This window comes from Pteronotus mesoamericanus, unplaced genomic scaffold, assembly GCF_021234165.1.
Source record: "Pteronotus mesoamericanus isolate MK-2021 breed Mesoamerican mustached bat unplaced genomic scaffold, CSHL_Meso_final scaffold_45, whole genome shotgun sequence".
NCBI lineage: Eukaryota > Metazoa > Chordata > Mammalia > Chiroptera > Mormoopidae > Pteronotus > Pteronotus mesoamericanus.
Genome location: NW_026555317.1, coordinates 4943817 through 4957586, shown reverse-complemented (window position 1 = coordinate 4957586; position 13770 = coordinate 4943817). Strand labels below are relative to the sequence as shown.

At 44.1% G+C, this 13770-nt stretch overlaps 1 protein-coding gene across 1 annotated transcript in view; it reads right to left on the bottom strand.

Moving 5' to 3' along the window:
- Window positions 1–4312: 4312 nt before the first annotated feature.
- The window catches only part of ARHGAP25 (Rho GTPase activating protein 25), an 84177-nt gene continuing 74719 nt past the window's right edge, over window positions 4313–13770 (bottom strand). Inside the window, exons 7-11 of the mRNA XM_054593497.1 lie at window positions 13636–13709; window positions 11970–12091; window positions 10984–11180; window positions 7723–8252; window positions 4313–5151 (exon numbers count right to left, since the gene is read on the bottom strand). Of these exons, the coding sequence (XP_054449472.1) occupies window positions 4944–5151; window positions 7723–8252; window positions 10984–11180; window positions 11970–12091; window positions 13636–13709 (1131 nt within the window). The 3' untranslated portion in view covers window positions 4313–4943. The remainder of the gene's footprint in view (window positions 5152–7722; window positions 8253–10983; window positions 11181–11969; window positions 12092–13635; window positions 13710–13770) is intronic.

The window sequence follows — 13770 nt, the reverse complement described above, 5'->3', positions numbered from 1 at the left end:
ATATAAAATATAAAACAATATTAAAGTGAAAAATAAAAATAACAATTTAAATGGGAATGCAAAGAAAAGCAATCTGTAGGGCCAATTCAGTGGTCCATACACTTGGCCTTGTTGTTTCCTGGCGAGGTGAGGGGGTTGGAGATTGAGTTCAATGACCAATGGCCAGTGATGTAATCAATCATACTTATGTAATGAAGGCTCCATAAATCCCCCAAAAGTTGGGACTCAGAGAGCTTTGAGGTTGGAGATGTGGGAGAGCACAGAAGCCCTGCACCCCTTTCCCCATATCTTGCCCTATACATCTCTTCCATCTGGCTTTTCTGGGTTATCGTCTTTTATAATAAATGGTCATTTAGTGAGTAAAGGGACTTCCTGACTTCTGTGCCCTGCTCCAGGAGCTCTCCAATCCCACGGATTTGTTCATGACTAAGTTACTGTTATATTGAGATTTTTTTTAGGTAACATTGATTGTCAGGCTCAGTTTTCCCCATTTGTAAAGTGGGTATATAACATAGATCCATTTTGTATCTCTTAGGCACGTCTTATCCTAAATGAGTGAATATACAGGAAGCCAGCAAGTAGGGTAGACAGGAGTTTCGCTTTGTTTATTGGCCATGTGAGAGGGGAGCAGGTAGATTTAATATTATCATTAGTCATGACTTGAGCCAAACTTAGTGGTTTTAAAACCGTGCTTATAACACTGTCTGCAAATTAAAATGAACAGAGGAGGTTTTTTAAGCACAAAAATTCTTGGGCTCCACCCACTGCCTCCAATATTCTTACTCAATTGATATGAGGTGGGATCTAGGCAACAGAAGTTTTTAAAAAGTTCCTGAAGGTGATTCCATTGTGTAGCCACGACTGAAAACCAGTAATTAGTAATATAAATCAGTAATATAAAGTAAGTGAAAATGACATGATATAAGGTGGGTCTTGGCTGTGACCACGGGCTGAGCCCAGCCCCGCATTCTGGAAGCGCTCGGCAGCTGACGCTCAGGGAGTTTCCAGTCATGATCTGGGGAAAAGGACATTTGCATAAAGGCCAAGAATCACAAGAATCACCGAAAAGTAGGTTAAAAGGAGGCCTCAGAAATCATCCAGACTTAATTTTCTACCTGATTGCTGTGTGAACACTGGCAGTTCAGCTTAGATCTTTGGGCCTCAGCTTCCCTAGCCATTAAATGAATAGGTTAGACTGGATAAGCTCAAGGGTGTCTCCCCGTGCTGTTATTCTACGATCCTAAGATAGTTTTCAAGCATCAGAGAAAAGAGATGTTGACCTTGCACGCTTGTATTGGTATTCTCTGAGCATTCCTTGTCTGAAGTCACTCAGCAGCTCTCTCTGACGCTGGCTGAACACCAGCCTGAGCTCCTCAGGTGAGAGGCAGCTGGAGCTCCATCCTTGAACTTCCCTCTTCCCAGCCTTTTCTGGCAGGATAAAGGCTTTTGTGAGATTCCTGTAAAGGCAGCTCATTTGAATTGCAGGAGCAGGCTCCGAGTGATCTCTCTGCTCCCCAGCAAGCACGTGGCCTGACCACGGATGGTATCTGCAGAGGAAGTGGTGGAATGTAGAAGTTAACAGGACGACAGTGCACGCACATCCTCCTGTCTTGAGCCAACGGCTGCCATGCCCTGATTCTCCTTGCTTGTCCTCTTGCTTAGCAGCCTTGGGCTGCCTCAGAGTCTCCTGCTTCATGCTTTTCTGAGGGGTGGGCCTCTGAGCAGGGCTTAAGGTATCAGTCAAAACAACAACAGAACCATTCATTACTTACATCGTCCGCTGAGGCTCTGTACCGGGGATGTCACACTAGATCTCTGGGCCTCAGACTCGGACCACACTCCATTGGAAGGCAATTGCTGTGTCTGAGTGTTTGTTCCCACCCCCCAAATTCAAATGTAGAATTCCTAACCCCCAAGGATGATGGTATTAAGAAGTGGGGCCATGGAAAAGTGGGGCCTTGAAGTGGAGCTGGTGCTCTTGTGAATGGGATTAGTGATTTATAAAAGAAACCGCACAAAGCTCCCAGCCCCTTCCACCTTGTGAAGATGCAAGAAGTCTGAGACTTGGAAGAGAGCCCTCACCAGGCTTTGATTTTAGACTTCCAGCTCCAGAACTTTAACAAATAAATACCGCCCAGTCTGGAATATTTTGTTATAGCAACCTGAATGAACCAAGACATAAATCATCCCAGCCAATCCCCTAATGCAAAGTGTCCTCTCTGGTGCACAAATATACTAGAAAACTATCCCCAAATGCAAGAGAAAAGGACCTAATGTGCCTAATGTTCTCTCTTGACGTTGTGAGGGAAAGGAAGAATTTTAGTAGGAAGAGGGCAAGGGGTTTTAAAGTGCATAATACAGATCTTTTTAGGCTCTCAGTCTCTGTGCAGGTGGAATAGGGTAAAGGGGGCAGGAGGCTGGGAAAAGGCAGATTTAGTAGATATTGCCCATGGAAGGGCTCTGAAAGTAAAGGTGGGAGCCCCAGGGCCCAACCCAGAAGCAATGACATAGGTCAGCTTCTGGGTTCTGCTTTCCAGAAACCAGCACCTTGGTCCAGGTGAAGCTACCTTGTCAGGCATCTCACGTGCATCCTTTTGGGGCATTGAAGATGGTAATACCAGACCCCAGATCTCCTTTCCTGGCCCTTCCTTGGTCTCAGGAGTTCTCAGAATCCTGAAAACACTCTTTCTTATGGTCCCTTTTTACGGGAGGTAGCCCAGGAGCAGGTAGAAGCAGAATAAGCAAACACGGTTCCCTCTTGAACTTTAAGAGGAAGTGACACTCCAGCTTCTGACGCTGGAACAGCAGCGCTGCTATCTCATTGTAGTGGTGGAAGGAATAGGACCAGAGGCATCGTGAGACCAGATGCAAGTTGGGATTCAAACGTGGCCGTTCCACTCAGCCTGAGCTCCTGCTCCAAGACCCAGCAAATTCCTGTTAACACAGACCTCCAAACATGACGCACCCTATAGGCTTCCTGCTTGCACCTTCAAACAAATGTTTGTCCACATTGGAATTGTGATGCCAACAATAAAACCTTGTTATGCAAGGTTTTAGCACCCAAACAATCAGCGTGAGGAACTCACGGGAGAACACGGGCGGGAACAGATGCCTGACAGAACTGTACATACTTGTCAATGTAAATTAGGTGTTTGATAAGTGTTTCTAAGGTTGTTACTCTGTAATTTAAAAAAAAGTAAGCCCCAGGAAATCATATATTTTATTACTTTACTTAACATGTTCCAAATCATTCCCTAGCCTCCCAATCTTCTGCAAGCAGGCCTCTGAGAGAGCGCCCCAGGTGTTTTCTCGTCCTCGACCGGTCCTCGGGGCTGGGGTGGGGGGAGCAGGGCCTGAGTAGCAGGACTGAGAAGGCCTTCCCCCCCCCCCCCCGCCCACATCTGTACCTTTCACTCTGTGAGTAATAGGTCATGGCCACAGGCCAGGGGAAACTAACCAGAGCGAAGGACACAAAGAGAGGAGGAGGAAAAAAATGAGAAAACAAAGAGAGAAACGGAAAAATGGAGGAGATACAGACACTGGGGAAGGCTGAACTTTCACTGTGGTAACCATAGATTTCAAACCACCGACTAAGCCACGTGGCTTCAAGAGTTCAAGTGAATCTATGGGAGCAGTGGGATGACTCACCCAAAACCCGTGCAGCTAATACCTGCTGGGAAATTGGGCCAGTAGCCTCCACAGCTGAAAGCATATTTGAGACCATCTGTTTATTTTTGTTGTTATCGGATTATCTGATTTCTGTTCTGCGTATGTTTTATAATATATACAACATAGCAGTACAGTAATAAGACACATATATAATTTATAAATAAATAAATATTCCTATACTAGGGGGTATATGCAAAAATATTTTGTACTAAAGGGGTACATGGTCAAACCAGATTGGAGACCACGTAACTAGAAAACCATTAAAGACTCCACCATCCTACCTGCCAAGGCCTGGGGCCTCTGCCAGTTGGCCGACTGCAGAAGGAAAAGTCTGCTGTCTAGAAAAGCCTAGTGTCTCTTGTCCCCTTAAAGGGTGAAATCACCTGTATTTTGGTGAAATAGAAAAAATATTATTATGATTGTCGCTGTCTAAACCCCCAACCAGCCTCTAAGGGAGTCACATCAGAGTGGGTCTAACTATGCAGCTGTGGCCACTGAAAGGCAAGAAAGGACCGGAATCCAGTCCCTGTCCTGCTCACCAAGCTGTGTGTCTGCAGGGGGGCGCATCTGCCCCAGGCGAGGGGCGGGGGCTTTTACTGACTCTCACAAAGGCAACTGAATCAACAACCCTGCTTCTTTTTGTTTGTTTATTTGAGTATACTTTTTTCATTGATTTGCTTTCATAAATACAGTTTATTGTCCATTTTTTCTTAAGCTAATAATTTTGAGTTTCCAAGTCCTGGAGATTGTGCATCACTATGGGAGCGGTAGCATGGGGCTCTGGCTTCAGCAGGGCCATCCGCTCAAAACCATGGTGAGCACTTAAACGGGGAAATCATTTTCAGCCCTTGTGTCTCAGAGATGCCCTGAGGCCATTTGACTAAGTGAATTGTTCCACACAGAAAACAAAGAACTGAGCCTCAGCCCAGCCTTGTTTGGGGGAGGCCTGCTCCCTGGGTCCTGGGATGAGGCCCGCCTCAAATGCCTCCATTGGACATAGCCATCCAGCCACGGAAGGTTCCATTTCAGCCTGAGACCACAGTGGAATAATGCAATCCTTTTCAATACAGCCACAGGCAGTCATAGATGTCTGCAGACATCCTGCTCACGCTTATCTTCCTGCAAATTCCACTGATTTATTTACTGGGAAATGTGATGTTCCCCACCTCCCACCCCCAGATGTCCTCTCCTCCTAGGGAGTACTTTGGCTTCCCAGACATCAGGTAGCAAGGAGAAAGGGAGCAGTGTTGGGCCTCTGTGGGCCCCTGGGACCTTCATGCATCAACCTTGGGCTCCTTCATCAATTTGACAAATTCCTTGACCTCTGCTTCTAAGGTTTTGTTCCTCCTCTCAACATCCTCCCGGGAGCGCTCCACGTTGCGGAGGCTGATTTCCAAGGCTGCAGACCTCTTCTTCTCCTTCTCTAGTTCTTCATTGAGCCTCACCACCTTAGCCCAGACATCATAGTTTTCCTTCTCAAGGCTACAAGGAAGGAAAGAAAAGAATGAAAGAATTGGGTAGTACCTCTGGATTTGATCTTCACTCTTGCTTCACTCTTCTATTTTCCTTTCCCCATCGTAAGACCCATAGCCAACCTTACCACTTATTTATGTTCCAACCCCCACGTGAGCACTTCCTAGGAAACCTGAATTCCCAGAGCATATCTGAGCCCCCATTTTGTCATTTAACACCGTCTTGTGACATCTCTTGTATTGTTTTTTATGTCATTTTACATTTTGTATCTTCTACCAGTTAATAGTCTTTGAAAGAAGGGACCATGTTTACTTATGTATATTTCAATTCCCCCACCCCAAGCACCTTACATCAGTCCTGCCCAGGCCGTGAAAGACAAATACCATGTGGACTCACCTGTAAGTGGAATCTAATGAATAAAACAAACAAACAAGCAAAACAGGACCAAAGACATAAGAAACCAGGAGCAGACTGACAGGGACCAGAGGGGGAAAGGGATAACAGGAGAAATAAGGGGAAGGGTCTAGTCAAGGAGCATGTATAAAGGACCCCTGGTAATGGACAACAGGGCGGGGGCTGACTGAGGGAGGGGAGAGCAACGGGGGGGAAATTGGGACAGCTGTAATTAAAAATCAATTTAAAAAAAAAGAAATGTTGATTGACTGCTGAAGCCCCATTCATATTCCAGATTCCCAACACCTTTGTACACATGGGTGCCTTCTCAACCTGCTTCGGTGGTGAGTATGGACCAGTGCCTTCCCTTACTAAGGCCCCCAGGGACCAAGATTTGGCGGGGTCCAGGGAACTTCCCTTTGAGAGCAGCAGTCCTGGCATCCCGCCCTCACTTCAGAATCCTGCTCCCGGGGAGGCAGCTGTTGGATTTCTGAATTCAGAGGATTTTCACTGTTACTGGCCGAAATCTTAGTCTACCCCCGGGGTCCTCTGCCAGGCTGTGCTGAATTAACTCTTAGGAATAAGAGTACACATGCCATTTTTTTTTTTAAGCCAAAAGAGGAAATTTCAGGCCTGTGAGGAGATTGTGTGGTTGGAAATTTGCTTCGGAATTTCATTCTGAAAGGTGCTGTCTCTTATCGCCTGAGAGCCTGACCATTTTATATGGAGACCAGACCTCCCATTGGAGCCCAGGCCTGACTCCTGTCTTCAAGAGCTTTGCCCCATTCTGCATGTAACATCCCCTCTTCAGAGTCTTGTCTACCACTGCCTACTGCTTCCTAAAACTAAATTAGTTTCATTCGCTGTGGTCTTCCCATTACAAATCTAGTTTTCTTTTCCAAATTCTCCACATACCTCTTGCTTTAGGGGACATCTCAAATGAGACACTATGTTAGATCTTGACCAGTGATTTTGGTGGAGAGGTGAGATCTGAGTGGGCTTGGGAGCTAGTCGACCCAAGTTCAAATCCCAACCCCACCAGTGAGTAGGTGTGTGACCTTTGGGAATCTTTTTGTCCTTCCTGATCCCCCATTTCTTCTGTAAAATGGAGATATTACCTATTTCAAACAATTGCTGTGGAGGTTACATGAAAAAGTGTGCCTGAAACATGAAACTTAGACACTGTAGACTGTTACTTCTCCCTCCACCAAGGGTGGGAGGCCCCTGACAGTGGATTCAGAAGACCATTCCATTCAGAAGCAGTGGCTGCCTCCATGGCAGCCAGTTCTTTCCACACCCTGTCAATGACACTCATGTGAGAGCACAGTGGGAGTCTCTCCAGGACTGTTTTGATCACTGCCAAGGTGTCACATGTCTTGCAGTTCTACAAACGATTGACTTGTGCCCTGGTTTCCTGAACTTCTCTGCCCTCTCTCCTCTAGGTTACTTCCTCCTATTCTAGCTTATCCCTGCTCTGCGGTGCAGGAACATCCCAGACCTGCTCCCTTCCCCTGCCCTCTGCACCTTTGCTTCCCTCTGCCTGGCCTGCTCTTCCCCCGCAGGAAGACCTGACTTCTTCCCTCTTCTCCTTCAGGCCTTTGCTTTAATGCCATTTTCTCAGGGGGCCTTCCTGACCACGCTATTTACCACTGGGATCCCCGTCTTGAATCCCCCCAACCTCCAGCCCTGCTTCATTTCTCCCCACGGCATTTTCCACTACCTGGAATAGAACATACTTTCATCACTTATTTGTGTTGTCCATCTGTTCCTGCTGGAAAGAAAGCTCTAGTAACACAGGGACTTTCATCTATTGTGTTCAGTGCTACTCCCCAGTAGCTGGATGGTACCTAGCACACAATACATGCTCAATAAATATCGTCAGAATGGATAAAGCATACTAATATGAAAAAAATTTAAGCTCCTCTTAATTCATTAAGGCATGTTGATCCTTAAAGAATCACCATTTGGAAATAGTTGACTAAGCTACTCAAGCTACATAATTTTCCATGAGTTTAATTTAAAGCTTAGAGTTCTCACTAATTAGTCATCTCATCCTTCCTTTCACTGCACTAGATTACTGTATTCTCCAAACTAAAGGTTTATAATGTCACTTTTTTGGCAGATGAGAACAATCCTTACTGCTTCTAAAGACAGAAGCTGAGTGGTTCCCCTCTGTAAGTGACTTACTTTTTAATCTGTTCTTCATACATTTGTTTCTGTGTTTCTATTGCCTTTTGCAGCTCCTGAACCATCTTTTGCAAAGATTCAAGTTCCTCTTCTCCAGAGTTCTTTGTCCCAGGCCTGGTTTCAGAGTTTGGGCTGGAAAGAGTATCTCTCTTGGAGTCACAGGCATGGGAGGAGAGTGTGCCTGCTTCATTCCCAGGGGACCCTGGCAGCGTAGGGATGTTATCATAGGTGGAAGTCCTCTGGGAGTCAGAAAGGTTGGACACACCTTGAGACATTGTTCTCCTATGCCCGTCCCCTGCCTTCACTTCTGAAGAAGACCAGAACTCAGTTTTAAAGATCTCCATTTTGCTGCTGTTGGCACCTTGAAAAGATGCTGTCAAGAAACATTTCCGATTAGGGAGTGTCTGAGTCCTTTTTCGTGATTGCAGCTTCCAGTCTCCTGGTTTTCCCCTGGGAGCTTTGCTACTGTCTTCCAGACACACGTCACTCGGCTGTTGTCCAGTGGGGCTGGTTGCTTCCGAGTCGCTGGTCTAGAAAAAAATGACCATGAATGTTGCATAGGTTGTTTCCCACACATGTCATGTTACCAGGAAAAGAATTAGAGACTTGAAGGAAAGTATCTCCGGGCTGTATACCTGTGAAACTCTTAATTAGAAGACACTCTCTTCATTTGTTACGTTAGTTGATTATTTGACTGGCATTTGTTTTTCCTAAGAGAACACTGTTGTTAAAGGAACTCATATTCTAGAAGTGAAGAACTAACTACAAGCATTGTATGTTTGTCGTAAAAGAGTCATAAGCCAGGATTCTTTTATAACTTTAGAATGGGAAAGTTTTTCTAACTATAACTCAAAATCTAGAAGCCATGAAAGAAAAGCTTGATAAATTCAACCTACATGGCATGACCCCCAAACTAAAATGAACAAAATTAAAACAAAGAAGTCACTACACACTAAATCAAGTGAAAAATGACAAACTGGAAAGAATATTTGCAATGCATATCACTGACCACAGGCTAATTGCCCTAATGTATAAAATTCATAAAAATTGAAAACAAAAAGACCAATAACCAACTGAGAAGAAAAAGACCAATAACCAATGGGCAAAGGACAAGATAAGATGGTTCACAGAGGAAAATGCGGCTGGCCTTTACACATAAGAATAGATGTTTGGACCCTCTAATAATAGGAGAAACTCAAATTAAAATGACTGAAATATCAGTACTCACCTATTAAAAGGATACCCTCCCCAAAAAACCAAAATCTGACGACACACTTCTGCTGCTGAAGCAGGAAGCAGGTTGTTTTATGCATTGCTGATGGAACTATAAAATGGCACAAATTTCATTTGATAATATTAATCAAAATTACACATCACAAATCTATTTACCTTCTGACTCAGCAATCCCTGTTCTGGGAATTTAGCCCAGAAATACATCTTTCTGCATACAAAATGAAGCATGGTCAAGATTATTCATTGCAACCTTATTTGTACTGTAAAGGAATAAAAACAACCTGTTTATCTGTAGGGGCTGGTTAGGTAGATTATGGTACAAGTGCAGAATGGAACCCTATACACTGGCTAAAAACATGAGGTCATATAAGGTAGTTGTCTATGTATTGACATAAAAAGCTCTCTAGTATCTACCTTTAAGTGGAAAAATTCAAGATACAGAGTAAAGTGTGTGTGAGTGTATGTGAGTGTGTGCGTGTATAGAGAGTATGTGAGATTATGTTACATTTTGTAAAAAGAGGTATATAAAAATTTACATTAATATCTGTTTATATTTGCATAAAGGAACACTGGAAAGATATATAAGAAAGTAATAAGGGCAGGGAAGGATGGAGTGGGTGGACATAGAGAAAGGAGCAGGACTTCTCAGTGTCGCTCTTTTTCTTCTTTTTTATTTTTCTCAACTACACACACACACACACACACACACACACACACACTCTCACACACATTATACTTTAAGTTAAATTAAAAGGAAAAAGAAAGAAGAAATGAACCCTAAATGTAAAATCAGAAAATCAGGGCTGAAGTTCTCTTTCCAACCCTTCTAGCTAATCAACTGCTTCAACAGCCTCACCAGGGGTCAGAAGGACCTAGGCCTTGAGGCGAGAACTCGATCTGAATCTCGTTCCGTAACATTCTAGCATGCCGTCTTGGGCCAGCTGCTCAGCCACCCTGAGACTCAGATCCTCAAACATAAAATGTGCATGATAGATTCTGCCCTACAGAGTTTGGGAAGGACTCTAGAGGTGATCTGTTTATATCTCCCAGCACAGTACCTGTGCATAGCGGCCCGTACTTACACAGAAACCTGTCAAGTGAGCATAAGAATGTCTAGTCTCGAGGACTATTAGGATGATTCCATTGTATGAGGTATGAGCACTTCTAAATATTAATTTAATTTTTGAGTGTTAGTAAGATGCATTGTGCCAAGGCCACCCAAGAAACATTTCCACCACCACTACCCTTACCTACTTTTTCCCCCCAATCCTTTCTTAAGCACCCTCAGGATTAAAAGTACAATAGGTAACTTATATTACTTGGTCAACCCCAAAATTTTAATTCATTTCTTGGTCACACATAAAGAATCAGGCTGCTATATAAAGTTCACATGTTCTTTTATTTTTTTTAAAAAAAAATTGTTTCTATAAATATGTGAAAATATTTGACCTTTGTGACTTTTTGCCCTCAAAGAGTCTAAATTTCAGAGTCTGCAGAGTTTTCTGACATTGGGAACGTGAGCGCCAGCCCCTCAGTGTGAAGAGGGGGTTGGCATTGCTGAGACAGCTTATCAGGGAATGAGAAATATGACACGAACACATCACATGCTTTGAGGAAGAAATCACGTTTCATGGGTTAGCAGGAAACCAGTTCTCTCTGGACTTTGACCCAGAATTTTCAACAACCCTCACTGAAACATTTACAAGGTGATATATCTTTTTCTCCATTGAACTTCCCTTGACTGTGCTTCAAAGTGTTCCCCTTTGGGGTGGGCTTCAGTGAAGAGTCCCATTACTCAGTGATCTGGTGATTGGCACGCATGTCACTAACTCCACCTCCAGGTTGCAAACAGATGAGATTTTGAAAGAGGCCAAGCTTCCAAGATGCACTCAAATGAGCCTGTACCAACTGTGCCCACTGCCACGGCATCATCCCAAACTCCCCAAATTGACACCCAGAGCAGCTCTCACATGGGATGAGCTGGATTCAAGGAATCACATGGAAGGGAGAAGTCTCTCTACACCGTACCGTGTTACTGAAGCTGTTTGTCCTAGAAATTGGAGCGTCTTCAGAGGCATCCCAGCCCACAGAGCTTCGAGCCACTGGAGGCTTCTTGGGGTCATTTTGGGGGGCTGGGGGTGACAGGGGTGCATCCTTGGACTTGGGGAAGAGGACTTCATGGTCTCGGATCATCATGGTCATCACTCTTTGGATCTGAGGAGTTCCTGAAAGAAGGGAGAGATTGTAGTGCTGGGCCATGGGGCAGGAGGAAGGCAGTCAGTCCTCAAAGGTCTACCCATGGGATGTCTCCAAAAGTGACTAAAACCACACAGCCCCAAAGGACCTCACTTTTCTTCTCATAGGACTCTTCTTAATTGCTTGGGGTGGGAAATTACAGCAAAAGGGATAGAAATGAAGAAGGATGTGGGTTGGGATGAAAGAGGGTTATTTTCAGCCAACAATCCACTTGATCAGTTTTTAATCAGGAAATTAGCAATCTAACAGCAGAGAAAAGTAAGACATCTGTCTCTCCTCAAGTGGTCTTCAATATGACATCTGGTTTCCTATTGCACACACAGTGAACACAGGCCGGGCATACTGCCTCCCCAATTCCATGGCAAACGTCAGGACTCTATGGCTGGACTTTTGCCCACTGATCCAATTCACAGCCTCAGAAGCCTCTTCAACACAGCTTTACAAGTGTAGCCCTTTTTTGTGAGCTGATTTGAAAAATAAAACTTGTCTTTCTCTCTAAGGGAATTTAAACATAATAAAAGAAACACTAGCTGTTTTTGTGCTAGCCTATTGTACTGTATTAGGCAAATCTTTAACCTCTGCTTTGATCTGGAAAATGGCTATAATTCCTGCCCTGCTTACTTCACGAGGCTATTTTACAATTCAGACAAGATAATCAGTTCAATTCATGGCAAACTGCAGATCAGCGCACAAACAGAAGGGCTAGCGTTGTAACTGTTCATTCCTCTGTATCTGCCTTACCACAGGATCAGCCGTACCTCTCATAATCACAGCAGGGTCTTCTATCTTTGACCTGATGAGATTCACACCAATCACAGTAGCCAGATTATCCACACTCATCTTGTTAACAGCACAGTTCAGCTGGATTTCGTGTAGGAACCTGTGGATAGCCAGGAGATCCCAGAGTAGGAAATAGGAAGTTGCCAGAAGGAAGCACTTCCAGATACCAACGAGATCTTAGCACTGGATCCAAACTCTCCTCCTGATCTCAGGAATGGGATCAGCCTGCTCTTCCCCCAAGAGTTTAGCTTCACCCCAAAAGACTGAAGATCAAGGAACAATAGAAACCAGGAGGGGCCTACCCAGCTGTGGTGGTGGACCTGGGCTGGGAGCAGGGAAGGGAGTCCCATTGGTGGAAAGCAGCATCTGGTCCAGGGAGCTAAGAGGAGACTAAAAGGACTAAAATGGGTATTTGACTGCCCTTGTTCTGCCTCTATAAGCTTATTTCCCAGGCTCTTAGCACCCATTCCACCCAGGTCTCCAGACAGAAAAATCTCAGAGATGGGAATCCACAGTGCCTCCTTGTTCACAGCCTCCAATCACAGCACCACGCATCTCAGATTCTCAGCAGTTGCTCAATAAGTAACCATCAGTTTGTACTATGGTTCTATTCATGTGAGGCATGCAGTTCTCAAATTCACAATTTAAAAAAAATCAACAAAGGAATTTCTAAATACTTTTTCTAAAAACTATTTTTAAGTAGGTAAGCTAAAGCACAATAAAATTCCAAATACAGAAAAATCATCAAATAAATGTTGGTGTGTCTGAGCGAGGAAACCTTATGAAATATTATGAAGGTATTTATAACCCTGTTTTATGACATAGGGGAATGCTCACAATGAAACATTAAGCCAAAAAAGACAGCAGGATACAATCATTTTTACACACACACACACACACACACACACACGTGTATATTAAAGATATATCATTCTAATTTGGTATTAAAAAAAATTGTTCCAGTACATTTATATTGATATATGTAAAAAATACATTATAGAGAGAAAAACATCAAGAAGGAAAAACATCCAAATGTTAGTGGTAATTTTTGCTGGGTGAGAAGATTGTGGGTAATTTTTATTTCTCATTTAGAGTATGTTGCATTATCCTGGTTTCCAAAACAAGCATGCATCACTTTTTTTCATCTGGAAACTACAACAAATTATTTTATTTTTAAATTAAGATAAATTTCAGCTCTGTCTGGCATGGATATCCAGGCTCCCGACTCAGCCAGAGCTGGATCAATCCACATGCTACATGCTGCCACAGAAAGAGGAATTGAAAGCGTGGCCTGGAATGTGTGTCTCTGGGACAGTAATTTACGGCCCAGAGTCAGGAAGATGGGAAATTATCCTAGAGACTTTATAAAGATTCTGAGTTCTACTGCGTGTCCCAGGGCTCTGGGCAGTGCTGGGAGGGCCTAAGGAGGAAGCAGGTACATTTTGTGTGCTGATCAGATTTTCAGGGGATCATTTAAAGTATCTTGTGGACACAGGAACCTACCTCAGAGATATGTATAGAGATGCCCTTGTAAAGATCTGAACCAGAATCCCTGAGTTCACAGAGACCCTCTTTCCTTCTCTACCCAGGGGTTTCTTTCTGCTGTGACTGAAAACTGTGGAACCGATAGCAGGGGACTCTTACCTGCAGATGTAGCTCAGGAGGCTGTAGTTGTCCCGAGGAAGGACGGAAAGCTGCTTCATCAACTCCTGCTGAGCCTGGAAAGAGATTTTTAACACCAGTAAATGAGGCTGCTCACTTGCCAGCAATGAGGCCCTG